A 24786-nucleotide genomic window follows, 5' to 3' on the forward strand; every position below is an offset into this window, starting at 1 on the left:
ATGATGTAATCATTCATTTTACTTTTAATTTCTGCATTGATAACAAATCAGACTTCCATGTAATGCAGCGTGATTGTTGACACGGCATCCTGCAGCAACACAACAAAAATGACACCATGCCAGTAATGTTTGAATAGTGCAACATTAGAACAGCCCACGATAGTACAGTTTATAATATATGATAGTTTATAATATACAGTATTAGGATTTATCTCAGTTTCTATCATTATTCACACACTTTGCGATCTCTAATTGTGCAACATGAAATTCCATTGTTAGCAAAGTAATTCATTACATAAAAGAAACAATAGTATATTGGGATATGTCATGACTGTCATGTTTTGTTTTGAGGACTTTTTTGTTGATTTTGTGTTTCATCTTTGATTAGCTACTTTTTTTTGGTTGTCTTAGTTACTATCATGCCCTGTTTGTTTACATAGTTACTCATTTGTTAACTGATTAGCAAATGTGTTTTTTAAATTGTAGTTTGTTCTTGTCTGTGTTGTGTTGATTTGCTGTGATTGTTGTTAGATTGCCGAGACTTTGTCCTCCAGCGCTCCTGTGTGGTTTTTTTTATTTGATAGTACAAGATTAGATCCTGCCTCTATACTTCCTTGTTCGCACAACCAGCTTGTCAACACGTGAGAGCTCGCCCATTTAAAGTTTCGCTTTTGGTTTTTATCAAATAGTATACCAAGAAACTATTAAATTGACAAAGATACAGGTGCTGAAAAGGTAAATGGCCATATATAAATGGTCTATATTTAAGCTCAATTTCACTTCAAGATACACATACTGAAGTTGTGTTTCGCAATAATGGTTGTGAGGGAACTGACATTTGTTGTCTGTTTTTGGACTGTCTGTACTGCTGGGCATGAATTCTTCTCATCAACAGGTTACTAATTATATTTCAATTCATTGTCAACTCTATTTGTTTTAAAATTTTTATTTTATTATTATTAATTTATTGTTATAGTGTTTTGTCCTGTAATGTTTACACTGTTGCCATGACAAGTTAATTATATGTAATTTGTGAGACTTTTCACCAAAATAATTGAACAAATAGTAAAACAGTTCCGCCGTATTTGATGCACTCATAAAAAAACATTATACTTATAGAGTTTAACCTTTTTAATTAAAATTATTTTGCTTCTTACTTAATAAACCTTTTTCATTATGCCTCTAATGAAAAAAGGTATACATATCAAAGGCTTTTTGACATTTAAATGCAGATTGTTTAACACTGTAGATCAAATTGCACAGCTTGTTGAGAAGAAAAAAGACCTACTGTTGAGCTTCAGTCAGTATATTGATGCTGAAGAAAAGAATGTAGAGGCGATGAAGAGGTGAAAACACTCCCCTTTACAATACTATTAAAGTCAAAAAAAAAAAAAAAAATATATATATATATATATATATATATATATATATATATATATATATATATATATATATATATATATATATTTTAATAATTATTTTTAAACAAACTTTTGATAAACTCCTGTCTTCAATCCAGTGTTTATCTGGATCTTCTTCTTTCATACTCCAACCCTGTGGACCCTGAGGAAATCACAAGAGACCCTGTGGCAGCTTACAAACTCCTCAGACAACTGAGAAATGAATTAATACATATCATAAAACACATTCAACCAAGTTTTCATCAATGCAACGAGTATCAGGATGAGTTGGAGCTCCTAGAGATCCCACAGCTGAAGGACTTGGATGGTGCTGCTTCAGGGCTGATCAGACTGCAAGAGATCTACAAACTCTATCCAGAAGACATAATGAAAGGTGAACTGTCTACAGTTGTGTACCAATGCAGTTTCACTGAAAGAATTTCATTTTTTTTCTTTGATCTGTTTTGATTTCACAGAAATGTTGTTAAGTGCAGACGAAGCTTTCCATGTGGGGTTGGTTGCTCATAACGAAGACAAATTCCAGCATGCATTTCTCTGGTTTTGGTACAGTCTGGACAAATTAACAGAATATTCAGCCACTACTGAGAAAGAGTTGTTACTTTATGTTATTTCCTCAGCATATCATTTCGGCAGCCTACCTGTGGCAATCTACTTCAACAAACAGCTTTTAAATCTCGGTGAGGCCATGGTGACCTTAAGTTAATATTAACAATATTAATACTAAATTTGCATATTTAATGGCAGATATAAAAATCTGTGATTCATAAACATTTGCCTCAGATCCAACTGATTATGAAATCAGAGATCAGCTGAACAGACTCCTTCGCTTCCAGAGAAAATCGAACCCTGACATATTCACACTGAACAAAGAGTCAAGAAGCTATGAGAAATTGTGCAGAGGAGAGCTTGACAAGAGGGCAAGTGCGATGTCTCAAATTGAAATCATTATTTGACATGAAATGTTAAACCGTTGATGTAATTCTTTGTGTATTGATTGGAAGTTGATTGTATTTGATAAACTCAGACCTCCAAGAGGCAGAGGGCGCTGTCCTGTAGGTACAGCACAGGTGGAGGAAACCCCAGACTGATGTATCCACCAGTGAAAGAGGAAGTGGAGTGGGACGAGCCTCCAATCATCAGATATCATGACATCATTTCAGACAGAGAGATAGATATCCTGAAGAACATCTCTAGACCTCTGGTGAATGTCTAACACACATACACAAATAACACTAAAAGATTTCATTGTTGTTGTTATTTTGAGAATATTGTGTTGATGATGTTTTTATTAGGCTATACTATTCATTGGGCAAAAGTTTGTGGACATCCTTAATTACGGTGAAGACAAGCTGACTTACATTCTAGACTGGTGGTTTTCACATTTTGGATATGATGCTCCCTGAAATATAGCTATTTATTTTCTGTATATATATATATATATATATATATATATATATATATATATATATATATATATATATATATAGGCCTTTCTCTACTTTTGGTAGAGTTTGAAAATATTAACAGAATACTCTAATACCAGCTGTCACATTCTTTCAGTTATCATTTCAGAAGCCCACGTGTGATGGCAATTGTCATATTTACAAATTTAAATATCCATTGTAGAGAATTGTGTGCTCCCCACAAAAGGGATGGCCCTTTTTTTCTCCATTTGAGGTCCATATATAAATTATTTACTGCTTTTTGTGTGGTAGAGCTTGGCTGGCGTATACAAAGTCCAGACTTGAACTCCGCGGGGAGCACTTTTGAGATAAATTGGAACGGAGCCCTCAATGCCTGCCCAATATCATCCAAAATGTGTTCCTGCCACTCTGATGCTCTTGTCTGAATAGGAACAAAACTCTCCACAGCCATGTTCTAGAGGAAGACATACCCACAAAAGTGGAAACTGCTGCTAATGCTAACGATTTTGAAATTGATGCGGCATTTGTCCATACAGTATAATTCATCATTTTGTATTTGACAGTTCTATTTGTGACCTAGCTTTCTAGATCGGAGGTTTATCAAGATGGATGGGATACAGCCTCACAAGACCATGTTTCTCAAAGGTTTAGTACATTTTTAATACATTAAAGGGATACCAAAATTAAAAATGACATAATCTTACAAGATGTTAAGTAAATAATTTTTCTCTCTTATTATAAAATAATTTTGGTCACATCCTTATTATGCAAAGAAAAATGATCACTATATTTTCAGGGTTTTTCTACAAGATGACCCTGTGGCTACTCGTGTCAGTCAGAGGATTGCAGACGCTACTGGACTCTCCATGGAAACAGCTGAATCACTGCTTGTACGTCACATTATGAGAAAGAAACATGATCATGCACAGGCAGCATATGTTTCCTTTACTGCCAGACGTGTCTTGCAGATAACTTGGACAAACTTTGCGCACTACCTAAATAAATAAGCAAATAAAGGCAGAATTAATTTGCTAATACTATCTGTTGCCAAAGAGTGACACACAGTAAGCTTTGGAGGTCTGATATTTATTATAAAATCAAATTCACCAGATTTATCACAAGTGCATTAAACATGTATTTTTCTTGTGACATATTGGAGTACTAACAGTTCAGTTTTTTTAATTGGAAATTTTCATTTCAATAGTGATGCATGAGTGATGCAATCTTTTTTTTTCAGGTTCAAAATTATGGGATTGGTGGCAGATTTGAACCACATTATGATGCACTGGTAAATTCCCTATAATACAATTCCATCATAACAGAAATGTGTAGATTAACACAGAATTTGTCAGATTCATTTTTAATGGGTTTTTAGGATGATGGGTTTCAATTTAATAAGTAATAATTGACTAAATTATGTAATGATTCATTATGAAAATAAATCACAATGTCAGTTAGACCTTGGAGGACAGAGCAGGTATGTTTATGTCCTTTTAAAATTAATTTATAGTAATAAACTTCTACAATATTGCCATCTTGTTGTAAGATAACAGTCACCTATGTAGGCCTATTGTTACATACTCAGAGAGGAACCGATTTTTCTTGCAGGCTTTAAGAGTACAAATCTAACATCTGTATTCTGTTTCAATGAGAGATGTTTTACATGTTAATCAATCAAATAAATGCAAACTAATTTAAGAATGTTTGAGCTCACAGGAGACAGGAGTGAATGACAGGATTGCTACATTCCTAATTTATGTAAGTTTAACAGCTTAAGTGCAGCAGTCAGAAAAACTATCTGACTCATGTGTTTCTATACGTATTCCTATTCATTTTACCTGTGTGTAAATATCATGTACTCTTGTTGTAGATGAGTGATGTGGAGATAGGGGGGGCCACCGTCTTCCCTGACATCGGAGTTACAACGCGGCCAAAAAAGGTAAACCCTCAAGTATATAAGGATAATTATTTAGATGATAAAACTAAGTATAATCATTATAGTATCCTGTCTCTGTTTTTGCAGGGATCAGCTGTGTTTTGGTACAACCTCCACAAGAATGGTGAACTGGATTTGAATACACGCCATGCTGGATGCCCTGTGTTAGTGGGTAACAAATGGGGTAGGTTTTTTTGTTTGTTTTAATAAATCAGGTAGATAAATCTTAAACAAAGGTGCCTGATTTTCATTATATCATTTCAGAACACTGCCTGATTGAATTACACATTGGTTGTGTATCCTTAAAATATATATAGCTAAATGAGATATAAAATATTATGTGGCTTTATTAATATATAGTTTAGTCTCATTCAAGTGGCTTATGGTAAATGATTATTGTTTATATAAGATATATATGTATATATGTATATATATGTATCTATATATCTATATCTATATCTATAGATATAGATATAGATATATATATATATATATATATATATATTTATTCAGTGGTCTCCTTGCACCAAACATTCAAACTCTTTGTGAACAGGTTTTCTTAGCAGTTGTTGTGTTCAAGAAAAAAACGAAAACAATGTAGTCACAAATAGGCAACTGCAAGTTGAGTATTAAAGTTGAATGTAAAAATCATTGATTTTTTATTTTATTTTTTTTCAGTGGCTAACAAATGGATCCATGAGTTTGGACAGGAATTCAAGAGGCCCTGTTCTTTGTCAGAATGGGAGTGAAATACTCTACATGATATTTGCATCTATATTATGTAAATATACAGTACCACAGACAAATTCATGTGAATGTTTTACTCTATATGTTATGTTTATTATGTATCATAAAAGTTGATCTGTCGTATATATTTATCATATATTTGTCAAAGCCCTTCAGATGAGCTAATGTCTATGGATCTCTGATCACAAATAGATCATGGATCTCTAGCCCATATGACATCTCCGCCTTAACCATAGCTCAATAACTCGAACATACATTGTAGTTAGATATGTGCTTTTGTGTCTGCTATACAAGTTCATTACAAGTAGGGTTAGGTGTAGTTTTGAAATGCTTTACAATTAATATTTACAGTACGTTTTCATCACATCTTGCATGCAAAACAAATATAAAATCAAAATTGAGTTACTCTGATTTTCTGTTTGTAACTCTTTTTGTATATGAAGTTTGGGCAGTGATGGCAAATTAGTTTTAGGGCTCTGATTTTATTTCATAGATGTTATTTGATACATTTTCCCTTGTGAAAAGTGGCCTGTTAACAGTGCAACTCTACCTGAACTTTCAGTTCATGAGTCTTAAGAGACGTGAAATATTGAGTCATTTTCCAGGTTCAACATTATGGGATTATACACTTTATTGCATTTGCCGTATAATTTGTTTCAGTAAATTATTATTATAAGTAGCACAATTAATAATTGTAATAATAAATAAATTAGCATAATATAAAGTGACATCAAAATAAATTCATCAAGGATTTTTACATTACAGTATTCTACAGTACCTTACTCAGTTGAAATAAATCGACTTTACAGGACCTGTAACATATTAAAGTCATATGAATTATACTTTTAGCTTATGTCGTGTACAAGATCTGCAGGGTGTGTGTATAAATATAGTTAAGTCATGAAACACACACTCAAATTGCTATACGGCTCAAGCTGATTGGCCTCTGTTGATTCTGTAGCAAGTAAGCTAACTTTCTCAACATTTAAACAGTCAAACCTAGAAAATTTGCAATCATCCAGATCCAAATGTATTTACTCCCAACAAAATGTAAAATATGTAAGGAAAACCATCTTTATTTAACAATGTGTTATCAGACACACTTTACATTTCTAGACACAATTAAAATGTTTTACATGAAGTTCTTTTTAAATAATTCATACACGTTCTCTTGTCTCTTTTAGTTAATACTGTCAAATTATAAAGTGCTTTGTTATCAACCTGCCAGTAAGGATCCATAAACTTACAACAAAAAAGTGATAATAATTAGAATAAAACCAGTAATAGTACTAAAACTCCTAATGCATGGCCTCAGGAAATATTTTTCTGTCTTCTTGGTTGTCGTGGCTTTTGTCTTGTGGTCCACTTCTAATCCTCTCTTGTAATCCCATGACTCTGTTGAGAGGCCACTCTGCACTGCTTTTGACTGGCCAGTTTAAAGTTTGTGTGAACTGAAGGGCGGGGTTGACTGGTGACAGGCAGGAGAGCTCTGATAGGTTAGTTCCTGAAGGAGGAGGGAATAGGGGAAACTGTCTTTGGATTGGATGTGTCTGGGGAAAGGGGAGGGGTTTGGGGAAGCTGTAGGGCATTAGAAGGGGATGACAAATTGAGTGCACAGCTGTCCACAGACAACAAGCACACATACACACACACACAAACACACATGCAAACAGAGAAAAATAACATCAATGTTAAAAACTGAATAAAATGTTTAATGCTATTCACTCAAATCTGTTATGACAAATGTCATTGTTCAAAGCTCATTAGTGACACTCTTACCTCTGTCAATAGATGGGTTGTAGAAGGAAAGCTGAGAGGGAAAGACAGAGAAAGGGACAGATGTTGTATTCTGAAAAAAAAATAAAGATAAAAAATTAAAGTTATAATATACTCATTTGCAGCTATGCAATAAAACATCTAAAACACTCTAACGCACCTGTGGGCAGGTTGGAAGACTGGGATAATTCACTAAGATTAGTTTGTTGAAGTTAAACTTGTAGGTAAAACGTTTTCCTTTGGTCTTGTGCAAAATTCGCTTATTATAATAATACCTGGAAAAAAACAGGATGTCAAATTAATAATAATAAAAAAATAATAATAATATAAAAAAACTATGCATTTGTGTGTGTGTTTCTATAGGCCTACACTGGCTTTGAATAAAATCCTTATGACATTACAGGATCTGTAGGCTATATATATATATATATATATATATATATATATATATATATATATAGACACACACACATACAGTCTTGAAATCCATTCTATAACATTTATTAATCATTAAGCTGAATTTGTAACTATAGATATCATATGAACAATTACTGTAGGTGTATCTTTGTGGCACATATATAATTATTTTACATATAACAGCTTTTCTATGTTTTTTTTTTCTCTCTATAAATGTGAAGAGAAGTGTGTCATGTAAACTTAAAATACTAAAATATATTATTCTTTAAATATTATATCTCAATATTATAGCTTAATTTTGAATATGAATCTCAGTGCATGTCATGTACCTTAAAGCTCTGCTGAGTTTGTCGTAGTTCATGTGCGGCTTGCCCTTCCTCTCTCCCCACAGTTTAGCCAATCTCTCTGGGTCTTTGATCACAAACTCTCCCCATTCGCTGCCCCACGTGATCGCTCCGCCTTCGCCACGCCCCAACAGCTCTAACAGGAAGTGCCATAACTGCACCTGCCGCGAGCCTGGAGACCACGCTGGTTTATACGCCCAATCAGGGAACAGCACTGCTGAGGGAAAGAACAACCCGGACTTAAAGCACTGCTTATAAAGATAGAAACAGTAATAAGAAACAATTCAGTCAAAAATTCTGACGAGAATGAGTCACAAAGCTCGAAATAGAACTTTATATTTTTCCCCGCACTTAGCATTCAGTCAACCAAAATAAAAAAATCAGAACTGTATTCTGTACTGTTCACAAATAACGGTAATGAGATCAAAGTAAGCTGTATTTTGGCAAACATCATTTCAAAAGGCAGTAGATAAAGAAACATTATGTTAATATACATTTACGGTCATGTTTGTAACGGATGAATAGTCTATGTTATGTGCGACAAACTTCTTTATTCCGTTAACCGGGTCGTGTCGCTTGCTTCTGGTTCAAGAAGCTTTTTGCTTTTGCTTCATTATATATGAAGCAGTTTAGTCCTTCAAAGTAGATACCGATTATCATAACCAATGTCCATCACATATGCAGACTGATATCTAAAAGTTTTCTTTTATTTTATTCTTTAAACTAACATTTAGGCTAGATATATAAATGGAATAAAACGTCAACAATAAAAACTAAAATAGAAATAGAAATAAATTATTTATTATGGGTGTTAGCGCGTTCTCCTAGGCTACATTTGTTTTGTGTTCAAACCAGACGTGTCCTTTAATACATAAAAGGCTGTCTTTTAACATGTTAAATGTCACCCCCTCCCGTATACGGGACGCCTACGTTGACTATACTATATTACAATCAAATCTAATCTAATCTTGACAAACTATATATCATTGAAAAGGTCTAAGACTCCCAAATATGTATTTTACCAATGTTTTTTGTTAAAAATTATGTAGGAAAAGTAATAGATTAATTTATGACAAGAGTGCACCCTCAGAAATCTACATTACAAAAGGAGTGACCTTTGTTTAAAAAAAAGACTTCCTCATTGCCTTTTTCTCTATCACATTTTAGAAATCATCAGAAGTTATATATCACTTAAAAACATAAAATCTCAAAATTCATCCTTTAAAACCCATTTTAAAATCAGACATTGCATTACCATGTAAATGGCACATCAAAATCATGTTACAAAATGTTTTCAGTCATGAATTATAAAAATTTAGGTTTGTATCATGCACATTCAAGTCTATCTTCAAAAACGTGAGTGACAGTTTTAATACTTCTAGCTTAGGCGCATTTCTCAGCATGTGTAAAATGATGGAGCAAGTCAAAGCCTATTCATAAGATGGCTATAAACTTATAAACAAGTAATGGAATTAACAATAACAAACTATGTTTCACAATTTGGACCAGCTCCAGCTGTGCTCTCTCTCTCTCTCTCACACACACACACACACACACACACACATTCACTTACTTCTGCTCCAGTAAGTTGAGGAAAAGGGACCCAGAGAGGAATTACAATTACACTCCATCTGTAAGATATTAATATCTTCATCATCTTCTTCATAATCAGCATCCTCTTTATTCCATGAGCTCAATTAAATCATTGTGTAAGAATAAGAAATAATTCGATTGTTTAGAATCCAGTTAATTCCAGTAGAGTTTCAGTTCATGTCACAGCGGGGTTGGATGCAGAAAAATACTGCAGAAAGTTCTATTATAGATCTATGAGTTTCTTATCAATGTCATTCGATCTATTGTTTTGTAAGCCTATGCTTCCGATAATGTCAGACTTTTTAAAGATTTAATAATAATAATAATGATGATGATTTTCAGAATGAGCTTTTGTTATCCGTCAAATGGGTAAAAACTTTTGTAGCATTCACTTCTATGACTTCTGTTTCCCCATAAAAAAAAATAAATAAAAAAATTATAAAATCAAATTCTTTTAAAAAAAATAAATAAATGTAGACATTGAAGTTTCTTTCTTTAAAACATACACTACTATATTTTCAAACAAAACAAAAAGCATGACATAAAATCACTAAATAAGCACTGATATAAAAAAATAAATAAAGAGGAAAATCTGTTAAAAATACTAAACTTTAAATTTGATTAAATCAACATATCAGTAATTAATGTTTACAACCAACAAATACTTACTAAAACTCAAACCCAATGCAGCCTATATGGGAATGACATGTCTAATGAATAATTTGTAAGATCACCTGTAAAAACCTTTTTAAAGAGAGCTGTTACCTGTTCAGTGGAGATGCTCTTTTCAGGAGGAATGATCAGAAGAAAGACACCTGTAACCCCTCACTCTCTGTTTATCTTTATTTCTATACCTCCCTCACATCTACTGAACTAGCTTCATCCCTGATCTCTCCTTCTCTCTCACTCTCTCTCTCTCCCAATCCACACTGACATGATATCCAACCTTTCCTTTTTGTGGATGTTTTTTATTGGATGTAATTTAGCCCGGTTTAACACACAAGGAGAGAGAGAGAGAGAGAGTGAGAGACCTTATGTTAAATTAGCCAACTATAAATTACTTGATGTATTACAGTAGAATACAGTATAACTAATACAAAAATATATGTTATGTCTGTAAATATGTGTAAATAATAAAATATAGAATGTTACGTTGAACTTTCGCACATAAAATATAATATATAAAGTTAAATTAAAAATATAATCTATAATATATAAAATCTAAACTTAAGAGGAAGATCCTATATATTTATTATATTCTTCTCACATAAAAACAAAATCACATCTTAATACAATTGAAACCAAACTGCATGCAAATTGTTCTCAGTTTCTCTGAGAATAAAACATGGAAGCTAAAGCAGCATTTGCACTAAAGGTGAAATATGCGATTTAACAGATAAAAGAGTGATTTCATATTTCTCTCTCTCTGTCTACACACAAACACACACACACACACACACACTGCAGTGTGACAGGTGACACCGGAGGCTTTTAATTCCAGTGTACACACAAATTCTGGTCCAGACAGACATCAATAATTCATGCTGTTAATTGAGTTGAATGTTATGCTTTTAGCTGTAGGACTGTAGGTCACAAGACCTCTGACATTATGAGTACATACATACAATAAAAATCTCAAAGTGAAAACATACTTTTTAAAAACCTTAAAAAAAACATTTACAACTTCTTTGTATCATCCATCACCCTGATTTAGCAATTAGCATTTTTTATTTATTTATCTAAAAGCTAAAGTTTTATCAAATCTGAACAATGTGTGTGTGTGTGTATGTGAGAGAGAGGGGGGGGGGGGGGATTAGATGGTCTAAATGAATTGTTTGTTTTAAAGTGGACAGTTCAAAAGCTACTTATACCCCTTCCTCATTAGTCCGCCTTATCTTTTCATTCTCATCTCCTCTCCCTTCTCATCCTTTCTTCCCAGATCTCCCTCTCTATCCTTCTTACAGCTGCTTATTGCTGTTCATGCTGAGAGCAGAGAGGAGAAGATTTGCAGCTCTGATAGTGTGAGTGTATGCACTTAACATGCGTGACATACACAGACTCTCTCTCTTTCTCTCTGTGTATGTGTGTGTGTGTGTGTGTAAGGTCACAACAAGGCTCATCTTTAAGGATGAATCCTGTTACGTTAGGAGGATGAAAGGCTCTTGTGTGTTTGTGCAAGCTCAGTAATCTTAGATCAGGTTGATTCCATTGGGAACCCACTCTCTCCCCTGAGACACAACATACTTAGTGGAGTATGATTTGCTTAGTTTATTGGACTATTTTATTGTTTTTTGGTTTGATTTTATATGCAATAATGACTTTTCATTTTACTTTATTTAATGCATTATTCTCAGGTTATTTTACATTATGATCGACTGTAAATGCCGTGGCTTATTGTGTACATTAGATTATAATATAATTTAAACAAGTTAATCTGCCTTGGAGCTGTGTTTCTTATCATTGAACTTTGATTTATTAGTGAAATATAGTGTCATTTAAATTTGTATCCTTTCATTTTGCTTTATTTTATATTACTTGTTTTATTATAGTTTTCACTCTGAAATTTTGACAAACAATTACAAAGAAAGTAGTAACACAATAAATAAATAAAAAAAAAATTTTTAAGCAAAAAAAAAAATAAACTTGTAAAGCATACTTAAATAATCTGTCTCATTTACAATTTTGAAAAATGTACAGTGTAGTTTAAGTAATGCCAAATAAATAAATAAAATAAATAGATATTACTATAGTATAGAATAGGATTTTAACTTTGCCATTGTTTCTCTTATCATTACACTTTTGATTATTGACAGTCATTAATCACATTTATAATTAATTGTATAAGGATGTATAATAATCATTTTTATTTATATTTTACCATTACCTGTTTCCTCCAATTACATAAGACCTTTATTTTTCATTACTTCTTTTTCACCATTTTCAATATTCAGTTATGCCAATAAAATAAGAGAAAAAGGTCTTCTCTTAATTCCAAAAATACTAATTACACTTTTTAATAAATTTGAATGACTTTTCAGATAATAAAAATCCTCTTCCTGGATAGCTCTGCAGAATATTTCATTGAATTTGCTGTTTTGTATTGTTTCTTAACAATTGAACAATTGACCATTTTACTACATAATTGTTATCTTGGAACATTTTTCATTAGGCACACCTAAGCGGCATATTTGTAGTTATTCTTGTTATGGGAGTTAAACACACTAAATTGAACTAAACAGAATTATAACTTAATGCAAGAGAGGAGACGTATACAAACTTCACCCAGTTTGTGTGTAGATTCTGAACCAGGTCTGTTTCACAGAGCTCTGATTCTCTGGTCTCTGCTTGCAGACTTTTTTTGTGGTCAGTCTCTGACTCACCTCCAGAAGACTGAAACCTCTCTCTATCAGTGCGTGTCCCCAGATCTCTGCTCTTTCTCTTCCATTACTGCTGACAAATCTCTCTCTCTGCTTGGCTCAGGGGAGTTGTGGTTTCTAAAAGGTTTCTGTATGTTTCCCATGCCTCTATCAGTCTGTGTCGAGGAAAATAATATATCCGCCCGAAACAAGAGACAAATGGCCAGAGACATCGAGAGGATGAGTGCCAAAACAACTGCAGCAAGTGAATCACGCACAGACCTTCATAAAAAAAAAAAACAGACTCCACACAAGTGTTTTCGCCATTTTATAACTTCATCATTTTAATCACATGTAATCTTAATCTCATGTGTAAACAAATTCAGAGGAGACCTCCATCATTGGCCTTCTGCTCTTTATAAATAACACCCGACCTCTTGTTTGGGATTCCAGACGTCCAGACCTTACATTTCTCTCGTGGACAGAATACAGATCCTGATTCTGAAGTCCATATTTACAGTTAGGATCATACTTTTATGTAATTATATATGTATTTAGCATATTTTTGAAGAACATAATGCAAGAACACTGGTGATTAAGTCAATGCTCTGAACATCTCAATTGTGTTTTCCTATCCTTACAAACACAAACCCACACAGACACTGAATTCTGACAGAGAAAAGAAAAGATCTTGGAGTCTAGAATCCAAATGGAGTGTCTGATTAATATCATTAGTATTATTTAATCAGGGTTCAAACATAGAGTACCTGAAAATGACGATTAACTTCACATGAACATGAGAAGAAAGGTAAATGAATGACCTTTGTGATAAAGTCCATGAAACACGGCTGACCTTCATCAGAACAAAGACATAACTTGTTTTCTTTTCTTTTCTTTTTTCCCAAAGGCGCTTGTGGCTGTTATCTCAATATTCCTTCCAGTCAAAATAGTATCAGTAGTGGTTTTTCAGTAGTCATTTTGCAAATTAAATAAAAACATAAAAAGGAATCACAGCGTGTTAGAGCTACAGTGCAACTGTTCAGTCATTCATGGAATAAACAACACATATTTACAAGCAATATACACAATTATTAAAAAAAAAAATACTGTTTTTAACATTCACAACTAAAGAAAAAGAGGGCGAAAGAGTGTGCTGGAGCAAACTTAAACTTTTAGTGTTTATGAAAACTAAGTTACACAATGATTTGTTAAGCATATTTGTCATCCAAACGATTTGGATTAGCAGTGTTTGTACAGAGAAACAGGTAATGTGATGGAACATACAGGTGTGTGTTGTTTTGGAACACCCTCTAGTGGAGATCCACCTGTACTTCCTCTCTTTGTAAGGCTTCAGAGCGTATTTGGACACTAGAGAGGCAGCTAATGTTGTGTTGAATGTGGTTGAATTGGTGTCTTTTGTGTATTGTATTGTGGTTCATTTAAGAAGTTCATAGAGAGTTTTGTGTGTTTGAGAGGGTGTGAGATTCACACCTGTATGTGTGTAAATGGTTCAAACTAAAGGAGCATTAGGAATCATAACTGCACATTTGCATGAAACCATGAATAACAAGTCAGTCCATATTCACGGATGAAAACACATCCAAAGAAAGCTTCCGGATAAAAATAAGTTTAAAACACTAATCTTCTTTGCCATAACAGCTTTTTTTCCACGTTTCTCAAGCCTGGATTTTACTTTGACCCTTCATTACAGCCTTCACAATCAAGCTTTAAGAGTTAACCTTGATTCTCTATAGCTCTTTTCCTGTGGACTTTATTTTTTCCCAACTGCCCTAATCTCAGCCCCCCTCTCTTGCCGTGTCCCTCTCTCTATGTGAGGTTGTGGAGAGGTTGGCTGACCCTCATGCAGCTCCAGTAAAGTGCCCTGGCCAGCGTCAACACCACCAGCAACAACACCGCAGCCCAGGAGGCATAAATACCCCCGTACACACGTGCCTGGGACCACGTCCCTGCCTAGGGACAAACACAGACAAACAGAAACTTCTAATGGCGGAATATAAAAACGTACATTTACAGTTCAATTGCTAACACATTACAACAAGGTTCAAACATTAGGTATCATGGACCAGCGTTTCATTTCGGTCAATGTTTATGTTACATAAACATCAAAAGTTTGGGGTTTGTGTGACTTTTCTGATGCATTTTGTTTTTCTTTTTGAAAGAAATGTATAGTATTATTTAGCAAGGATATATATTTAATTTGAAAATGGTCCACATTAAGTGATGTGCTATTTGTGTTGTCAAATAAATAATATCAAAAATAAAAACAAGACATTACATAAATATGGTTGATGCATAAATATAAGATGCACACTCACAATCAGACCAGCGGCTGAGACGCTAAATAGCAAGCACAGTAGGTAACACCACAGACTCCGCCTCCTCGGATATCTCTGTCCAATCGAAGATCTGGTGAAGAGAAATATGAGAAAAAGACCAATCAGAGGAACAGCAGGGGTTATGGAATGGAATATGCTGATCTAAAAGTGTGTCATTTCTAGCTAGCCCTATAGACCAATTTGGAGTAGATGTCACAGTTATTGTGGTGGCAGAAAAACGCCAATCAAAGAGTTTGATTTATCTGTTAACTGCAAAATGTATTGTGAATGTTGGCTCAGAAATACTCACACTTTTCTGCAATGGGGGCATCGAGCAAGTGTCCTGTCAGTAAATTCAGTCCACTGAAATGTTGAGAAAGTGGTTGAGCAGCTAATCTGAGGCAGTAGCATAAATAAAACAAGAATAAACTGCCATCTGATATTCGACTTTAACTTGATGCTGAACCTGAGCCGAGTGATTCGGTCAAGATGTCACTGTAGCGGAGAATGATGCAGCTGCATTGTGTGTTTGTGTGTGTGTGTGTGTGTGTGTGTGTATGTACCAGGAAAGTGTTGCTGCAGTGTCCGCAGGAAACTCTAGCTCCAGCAGGTTGTGGTTCTGGACTGGCTGGACCTGGATGGACTGGCCCCAAATTTATTATCCTCTTACTAGTCCAGACAAGGAGACAAACACATTTAATTATTCACATACATAACCCTGACTGTGACAAGACCATGTTTATCAGTGTCAAAGATTTGCTTTGTTTTATATTGAACTTTGTCTACTTCGGTTCTCTCTCTTTTACCAATAAGGCCGAGGGCAGGCGATCCTTTGGGATGTGACCTTGCAGATGAGAAGACAGTTACAAGGACACCGAACATATTTCTTCCCTGCAGGGGCATTCTTTATGGGCTGGAAAGAATGAAGGTTCATTAAAAAAATAGAAAAGGAGGAGAGAGACAGAGTTAATTCTGGTTACCCAAAAACGTAATTGTGTGTTGTTACTACATGAAGTCACAGTCTTTTGAATGGTAGTGTATTCATATTTGCTGACAGAAGTCCATAAACCGTCAATCAGTTTTATTAATTACTCAATTTGTGGTTTAAACTTTCTTGGAATTGATAAAAATATATTGTTTATAGTTGAACAGTAAAACAATAAAAGTATTTTGAATTGAATCAATAGCTGTAGCATGCAAACAGTTAAACAGTAAACGAGTCAAAACTTAAGAATTTAACAGTCGTTCCACCCTAAGTTTTTAAAATGATGTATTAAGTGTACTGTTTATGTGCTGTGTCCCGACTCACTGTAGCTTCATTGCAGACTCCGCACTTAACCACGTGTTGGTGAATTTTGCCCTCAACGCTGATGAGCGACTGGCACACCCTACAGCTGATGACTGGGGCACTGCCACTCTCTGGAGACGTCAGGGGGGAATACGGTGGAGGGTTCTCGCTCATCAACACAGGGGGCTGAGTCGAGCTCGGAAACGGAGAAAGGCCTAAAAAAGAGAGAGGAAAGGAGAGATTGCCATTGCAGATTCTGATAAACATTCAGTATGCAAGTTTTATTGCTCCTGAAACCAGTATGAAATTAAAATTAACCTATCTATTATCAAAAAGCATGTTAAAGATCTTATTGTGAATGATATATCATCAATGCAAGTGTAGGTTTTGTTTTTTGTTTTTACTTTTTTTGCCATCTCGATGACGACTTCAATGCTGTAAATGTTTCATTTATACAGTACATCCATAATTTCTGAATAACAGTATCAGTATTACCTGTTTAGCATAGATACAGGAAATATTGTCTCATAAAGTAGCATAAAACATGAAAGTTTAATTTACTACTCAAAGTTTAACTAAACACTGAAAGTTGCACTTTGGGAAGGTAAAACAGTTCTCTGTCCCGCAAGCCATTAGGATTAACAAGAAAATTTGATTTGGTCTCGAGATCTGGTGAAAGGAGCTTTATAAGGAGACTGCTGGAATGTGTCTAGTGGATCATGTACACATTTGCCTCTGATTGTGGGGGCCAACTTTTTGAAAATGTCCTCACAAATATAGTGAAACATGTTAAAACTGATTTGTGTGTATATTTGTAGTTTTTACTCTTTGAAAGCTCCCAAAATCAAGTCGTAAACTCCATATAAATCCCAACGTGTGTATGATAATACTTAATTAAATATTGTTTTCATAAAAATTCACCAGAATCACCACACCAACATCATCAGCACGCCCTTTAGTAACTTTTTATTGGTCCCGCCCACTCTGCACAACGATTGGTTGTGGTCTCCTCAGGCAACAGTTTCAGGCTTTCTGAATGGTCCAAAGATGTGCTAATCATATGTGTTTGGGTGTAGCTAGAGTTTTCGGATTCGGCAGATTACTGTAAATGTGTAGTGCAGAGACCGAATCACCACCAGTAAATGTGGTTAAAAGGGGACAAAGAAACCCCAAGTACAGTCGTCCTCAATCATATGACTAGTTTAAGAAAATACTGCCCCGTTATTAATATAATTTGTCGCGGGAAGGCCGATAACAGAACGGTAAACAGACCTGGACAACACAACAGTGATGTTCATTCATTAGCTGCATAGTAGCTTCTCTAATGGTTGACAAATGTCGGCAAGGATAAATTCAAAAATAATTTGTTTGACAAAATAATAGGTGTTGTTGATGCAAATACGCGGAGCAGCATGTATCATATTCTACAGTGACAGCCGCGCGCGTGCACGTACGAACACACATCATCTGCTTCTCCACTGCGATCCGCCAGAAAATAATATATTCAGGTCCTACTTCCATCATCACCAGCGTGCAAAATAAAGCAAGAATAACCGCACAGAACTGTACCTAACCAAAATCGTAGTAAATGCTGTAGTGTGCGTGCGCGGGCCCGTGACAGCGCAGAAAAGCGCCGCGCTCGCTACTCACTCTGCGGTTTGTTCGGAGCACCGTGTGGAGCTGCTCCGGGAGACACCCCACCGTTACCACCGCCGAGAGCTCCATCACCAAGATCCGAGAGCAACGGGGACCGCTCGCCGTCCGCCATAGCGAGAGCGAGGCGTAAAGAGGGGGAGCGGCGAGAGCTTGTATTGTTGTGCTACCGGAGTGTGTATGGAGCCCGCTTGCGTCCGCTGCTGTGGCAACGCGTGTGCGCATCCGTGCGCTCGGGGGGTGTATTGCATGATACCCCTGAGCAATAACGCACGACACGTTTATTCTGTCACTTATTGCCATTTAAAAGATCACTATATACGCAAGAGGTGTGTCTTCTCAAAAACAGTGTGCAGCCAGAATTAAAGCGCATTCTTATACTGCTTGCTTTAAAGTGTCTATAGTAAACACCAGTAATACGCATTTATATGTTCTAGTATTCATTAGAAGAATAAGATCAAAATACAAATCAATGAGATCATATAACATTAAAGGCATTAGCAGACAACTTGCATATAAATACTAGTTGTTATACTATTTCTGAATAATATGTCTTATTAAGATGATACTTAAATGTTTTTATGGTCAAATCTCCTTGCCAGCTAAGCCATTACATTTGTATAATTTTTACAGTTTGCCTTAAAATATATTTAGAAAACATAAAGAGAATAAAAATAAAATAAATAATAATAGAGTTTTATATTATTGAATAACCTGGCAGCATAAAGGTACTTTTTACAGCACCTATTCCTTTCCAATTGGATTGACTTGATTCAGAAATATTTTATGTTTGTTTCCTGGTTCTAACTCATGGTTCATGTCTTGGATTCAAGATGGTCTGTGACAACTGTATCTGTAGAAGTTGTCAGCACTGTCTATTCTGAACTGATGCAGCTCATGGTTCAGTTGCTCTCTCTGTGTTTCTCTCAGGTCAGGTTGATGCAGTCAATTGCTCTGTTCATGTGCAGTGTAATCTCCAGTTCTTCTCTCTCCGCAATGAATTTGGCATTCCCCTCCTGTTTGTGCACTGAGTGAGGCAGGTGAAGATACAACTACTGAAAAAAGCACAGATATTTACATACAGTATGTAGTGATTACTAATATATTACTTACTACTTTGGGTGCCATCAGAATGAGTGTTCAGGCAGCTGATAAAACATCACAATAATCCACAAGTAATCCATACAACTGGTTGATTAATTAATGTTTTGTGTGAAATGTGAAAAAGTCCATCCCTTATTGTCCTCTCAGATCAAAAGCCACCAACATATTTGTTTAGAATGGTTTTGGACTGTGCTTGTAAACTGTGTTTGATTGGTGCATATTTTTTATAAGACAACTTTTTCACCGGAGAAAGCAATATTATTGATAGAGGACTATTTCAGCTGGAAGCAACATTATAAAGTTAAAAATATCTTGATGTATTTGTTTCTTACAAACATACAGGCATTCATTTCACAAGATATGAATTAATGGACTGAAGTTGTGGTTTACTTGTGGATTATTGTGATATTTTTATGAGCTGTTTGAACTCTCATTCTGATGGCACCCATTCAATGCAGAGGATCTGTTTCTGAGCAACTGATGTAATGCTACATTTTTGTAGAAACAGACTCATCGACATCTTGGATGACCTGAGGGTGAGTAGATTGGTCATCTAATCCTTGAAGTAAATGTAATATTTCTAACACTCTTGACACTGCTAACACACATGCTGTATTGGTGTTTAAGATTTAAAGCTGCAGTAGGTAACTTTTGTAAAAATATATTTTTTACATATTTGTTAAACCTGTCATTATGTCCTGACAGTAGAATATGAGACAGATAATCTGTGAAAAAAATCAAGCTCCTCTGGCTCCTCCCAGTGGTCTTATTGCCATTTGCAGAAAATCCATCGCTCCTGGTAAGAAACAACCAAGAACTTCGGTCCGTAACTTTGTTTGTGTTCAAAATGTAGAAAAATGTATATAATAAGCGAGTACACCATGAATCCATTTTCCAAACCGTGTTTTTAGCTTGTCCTGAATCACTAGGGTGCACCTATAATAAGTGTTTATATTCGGACTATTTTAGATTGCTTCGGGGGTACCGCGGCGGAGTAACCCAGTACCTTTGTGATTCTTCATAGAGAGAAGTAGTTCCGGCTACGATGTTCTTCCGCAAGACGCAAGCAGTTCTGTTTATTTACCGCTAGAGCATCAAAAGTTACCTGCCGCAGCTTTAATGAGTGAGGAATAAGTAGTACCAGCATGTTATCACAACACATGGATGTGTGTGTTGGTGGACTTCACATCCTTACTCAAAAGTTTGACAGCCGACAATGTTAAGCAGCACTTGTTAGAAACTAAAACCTGGAGATCTTCTTCCTCATCTTCATGGTTTGGGGAGACCAGGGCGGGCAGCGCCTGGAGATCACACACGGACGCGAGACCCTCCATCTCTATTATTCGATAAATTTGAAGTAAAAAAAATTGAAGGTGGGTTTTATAAACTTTCTTTGTACTTTTATCATCACTACGCTGCTCCTCTGGATGCTTCACTTAGCGTTTCCATGGAGGCTGCACGCGGACTGTACTAACATCCGTTGCAAATCAGCAGTCTTAACTGAGAAAGTTGTATTTTAAAGCAATTTATATTTTATTTTATTATATACACAACATAAAAAATGATGTAAATACACAATTAGTCATATTTATTTAATAACTAAGCTAATAAATTGGAAACAATTTTGTAACGATTTCTCTTAAATAACTTCATAAGTTAACTTTGTAAAATTATTTTAATAAATATGTTTTACAACTTTTCTCTTTATCATTTTGCAGTACCAAGTGGCATACAGCAGATGGCAGACATACATTGCACATAAAGAGAACAGAACCGGTGTATTCTGTTGTTTTAAAACTAGAACAGAATAGACCTCGCTACAGCTTTCTTGAGTGACTAAACTGACCGTGTTTATGTATATTGTTTACCTGTGCTTTGTTTATTTCTAAAAAACAATGAAAAAGTTAGACATATCTTCAAGGGGTCGGTTTTCCAGCTCCTGTCTGTCCAGGCACTAGAGTTCTGATTGCTAGCCTACAGAGTTCAAGATGAGACTTCGTTTGTGATTGTGATCAGTAGAAATGTCCAGATAGCGTTGGATTAATGCTTCTTATGAATTTCAAGCAAAACAGAGATCATTACTTCAGAATTGTCTCTTTAAAATATTACTTTTATTTATTTTAGTTTGCATATGTCACCATTTATTATTTTGAGGTCAGTGGTCTTCTCAAAGCTTGCTGCCATGTTAATTTTAGATAAAGAAGTTGAGCTGATGACAAATTAGGTTCACTTGCTCACTGTCCCTCTTCAACAGGGTTCAAATCTCCATTATCCCCCAAGATATAAACAGTAACAAACTATCAAAATATAACTTAACAGATTTTAAGATTATTTAAGAAATACAATTGTTGTTAAAGAAATTCCCACCCTATTTTGAGATATGCAAGGGCCATGTGCATTAACTTTTTTCAGTCAGGGAAACTGATTGTGTGTGTGTGTGTCTGTAAGCATGTGGAGGTTTGCTAAGACACGGCTGAATTTGTTGCCTGAAGCAGTTATAGAGGGGGTCTGTCAAGCTAGTTATCAGTATTCCATTCATGTGGTTTCTCTCTCCACTTCCGTATCTTTCTCTCTCTGCGGTATTGTTTCTTTATGGTCATAGATCTCTTTCTGTTTCCCTTATTTTTCAAAAAAGACTCAGAGACTCTCTATTTCCTCAGCCCCTCAGTCTTTCATCTTATAAGTACACCCTGTGGAGAACCCTTCACTGATTTATTCTGCCATTCTCAGCATTCCTTAACTGAACTGCTGTTGTCCCATGCACTGTCAATCTGAATCGAGACCGGATCTGCTCATGTTGGTCTGTATTTGAATGGAAATCACTTTGAGTCTGAATTGTGCATCTAAATTTCCAAAGGATTTATTTGAATTTGAGTGCAACCATGTCTGAGATTTTAAGGTTGTTTAGGCCAGATTTTTGGAGTATATATGGAGTCTGTATTGGAGTACAAATCTGTTTAACTGTTTAATCTGAATTCAAATGCAAAACCATTAAAGCTTGAATTCAGAATAAATTCGTTTATGAATTAAGAACAAACCTGTGTTATGTGAGTTTTCACTGAGAACAAATCTATGTAGGAAGTTCTGAATTTAAAACCAATCTAGTGCTTTATTGTCAATTCTTCCACATGTACAGTACATACATACAGAGAATCAAAATTGTGTTACTCTCAGACGCCCGATGCATACAGATAACACTAACAGTAGAGCCTAAAAATGTAGATCAAATATAAAATATAAGATACAGCTATACAATAAGGGAATGTAAAAAAGACATATATTAAAATACAATAAAAAATAAAGTTAAATAAAGCAGCGCAAGGGCACATTTTAAAGAGGAGTCTGAATTAAGATCAAATATACATGCACAAGTCTGAATGACCTATGTCAGTGTGTCTGAACTGAGAACAAATCTATGTAGTCGATGTGAATTGAGAACAAATATTTGCAGTCTGACTTTAGAACAAATCTGCGTAGGGGCAGCTGAATTGAAAACAGAATATTTGTAGGTGATCCTAATATGAGAACAAATGTACATAGGCAAGTCTGAACTGAGAATTAAAAAAAAAAATAGTCAGGACTTGATTACTCCACATTTAAGACATAAAATACATTTATAAAGAATCTTCCAATAGAATCGTCCAATAGAAAAGGCTGTTATCACTGCATAAAAGAACAGAGATTACAGGAGCCATGCTGGTCCATTTCACGTGTGTTCTGGCTGAAATTCTCTTCATACCATTCCACTGATCTGATCTAATGTCAGAAATATGGCCAAAGCTTTTCCCAGCTTATCCCACCAAAGCAGCTGGCAGTCAGCACTACTGCCAGACAGCGCCAGAACCCATGCAAGAGCTGATTTTCTTAATCTAATTAACGAATTACCAAGAATAATGCTATGCCATAAGCCAGTGCTTTTGAAAGCTGTGTGTTTAAATGTTAATTTCTGGAATTAGGGAAGTAATTGAGTTGTAGATCCAGCTGCCACTGCCACATGTGTCAGTGTTTGTTTTGTGTGAGCATGGGTGGCTACTCAGAGATTCAGGATTTTTCTGACTTCAGTCACACTGGAAACATGAGGATTTTAGATGACTTACAATTCTGTCTCCCATTGTTCACTGTAATGCCACAATGTCAGAAAACCCATGACTGGATGGTACTAAAGGATTACAATTCCATGCATGATGTCTTGTATTTGGATTGGCTGCAGTTGTCTGCTCAGACTGATAGCTTTGTGTATTCATATGAAAACTGCCAAGGTGGAAAAGTTCTCACATCTTTATGTCCGCACTGCACATTTGGGTGAGTTTCAGCAAAATGTACCTGCACAAAGCAGTTTGCAGCGACATTCCTGGCCCCTTCGGTAGAGAAGTGTTCAGTGCTCCTAACTGTGGTGTTAACTGGCTTGTGAGAAAGCATAAACATTTCTACAAACAATTGAACAAGTGCAAACTTGCTTATTTTATTATACCAGCAACATATATTATCATCATGTTCTTCATTATCATGTATATGTTATATATTATCATCATGTTCTATCACACTTAAATTATATTTTAGAATCCACTGAATATAACATCTAGGGGCTGTTTGACCCAGGCAGAATTTGATGTGCTTCTGTACTAATATTCTGAATTTACACTACCATTCAGTTTGGGTTCAGTAAGATTTTTTTTAATTCTTTCTTTCAAGATGCATTTATATGTTTAAAAATGCAGTAATATTATGAAATATTATTGCAATTCAAGAAATTATAGTTGTTTGAGTACACGTCTTTTGAATAAGTTTGATATTAATATAATTTAAAATATACTTCCTTTCATCATTCAATATTCCAGTCTAACATGATCCTTAAGAAATCATTCTAATATGAATAGAATTATGATTTGTTTCTCAAGAAACTTTTTTTATTACTATCACTTTTGAAGACCATGGTGTGCTGATTAATATTTTTGAGGAAATCAAATTACTTTTCTTATGTTCTTTTATGAATAATGGATGCTTTGATTTAAGCATTCTTGCTGAAGGAAAGTGTCAATTTCTTTAAAAAATACAAAATCTTACCAAGGTAACATTTGTCAAAACCTTTTCTGATATGTATTTCAAAAGTAAGTGTATTAAAATTATTTGATTGGCTTGTAAGCTCAGTATGTGAATTTTTTTTTTTTTTTAACCTTAAAAAAATATTTTCTTCAAGTGGAACATTTAAACCATGGTGACCTGTTTACTTCAAGCGATAGTTCACCCGAAAATGAAAAGTCTGTTATCATTTACTCACCTTCATGTTGTTTTAAAACTGTATGGATTTCTTCTGCAGAAACTTAAATGTTTTAAGGAAAGTTGTATTGACCATAAAAAAAATATTTTGAAAAAAAAAACATAAAAGGGAGT

The 24786-nt window shown here is 34.9% G+C and overlaps 2 protein-coding genes across 5 annotated transcripts; one reads left to right on the plus strand and one right to left on the minus strand.

Annotated features, from left to right (window-relative positions):
• Positions 1-621: 621 nt before the first annotated feature.
• On the plus strand, positions 622-8262 carry LOC127934895 (prolyl 4-hydroxylase subunit alpha-1). Of its 4 annotated transcripts, XM_052532455.1 has the most exons (14): positions 628-895; positions 1250-1346; positions 1520-1794; positions 1877-2098; positions 2202-2338; positions 2446-2622; positions 3426-3490; positions 3642-3735; positions 4083-4133; positions 4562-4603; positions 4716-4784; positions 4869-4965; positions 5460-5562; positions 8113-8262. In XM_052532455.1, the coding sequence occupies exons 1-13, from the start codon at positions 817-819 to the stop codon at positions 5528-5530; spliced, it is 1476 nt and encodes a 491-aa protein (XP_052388415.1). In that variant the 5' UTR covers positions 628-816; the 3' UTR covers positions 5531-5562; positions 8113-8262. The 4 variants fall into 4 exon arrangements, with proteins under 4 accessions (XP_052388421.1, XP_052388415.1, XP_052388407.1 ...); XM_052532461.1 differs by lacking the exon at positions 8113-8262 and having other exon boundaries at positions 622-735; positions 5460-5933; XM_052532447.1 differs by lacking the exon at positions 8113-8262 and having other exon boundaries at positions 5460-5933.
• A 5067-nt stretch (positions 8263-13329) lies between these two features.
• On the minus strand, positions 13330-18534 carry LOC127935004 (type I phosphatidylinositol 4,5-bisphosphate 4-phosphatase-A). Its single transcript, XM_052532584.1, has 7 exons — positions 18289-18534; positions 16660-16853; positions 16157-16263; positions 15914-16019; positions 15661-15713; positions 15351-15441; positions 13330-14985 (listed from the first exon to the last, which is right to left on the minus strand). Exons 1-7 carry the CDS (start codon positions 18404-18406, stop codon positions 14842-14844), a joined length of 813 nt encoding a protein of 270 aa, XP_052388544.1. The 5' UTR covers positions 18407-18534; the 3' UTR covers positions 13330-14841.
• Positions 18535-24786: the final 6252 nt, after the last annotated feature.

Source organism: Carassius gibelio, chromosome A2 (genome assembly GCF_023724105.1).
Source record: "Carassius gibelio isolate Cgi1373 ecotype wild population from Czech Republic chromosome A2, carGib1.2-hapl.c, whole genome shotgun sequence".
In the NCBI taxonomy this organism is placed as follows: domain Eukaryota; kingdom Metazoa; phylum Chordata; class Actinopteri; order Cypriniformes; family Cyprinidae; genus Carassius; species Carassius gibelio.

Coding starts and splice junctions, on each gene's coding strand:
- LOC127934895 (XM_052532455.1), top strand. CDS start 817: ATGGTTGTGAGGGAACTGACATTTGTTGTCTGTTTTTGGACTGTCTGT. Junction 2,623..3,425: donor AGAACATCTCTAGACCTCTG/GTGAATGTCTAA, acceptor TTTGTGACCTAG/CTTTCTAGATCGGAGGTTTA. Junction 4,966..5,459: donor GTTAGTGGGTAACAAATGGG/GTAGGTTTTTTT, acceptor ATTTTTTTTCAG/TGGCTAACAAATGGATCCAT.
- LOC127935004 (XM_052532584.1), bottom strand. CDS start 18,406: ATGGCGGACGGCGAGCGGTCCCCGTTGCTCTCGGATCTTGGTGATGGA. Junction 16,854..18,288: donor TGCTCCGAACAAACCGCAGA/GTGAGTAGCGAG, acceptor TCTCTTTTTTAG/GCCTTTCTCCGTTTCCGAGC. Junction 15,442..15,660: donor TGCCCCCATTGCAGAAAAGT/GTGAGTATTTCT, acceptor TCTCTTCACCAG/ATCTTCGATTGGACAGAGAT.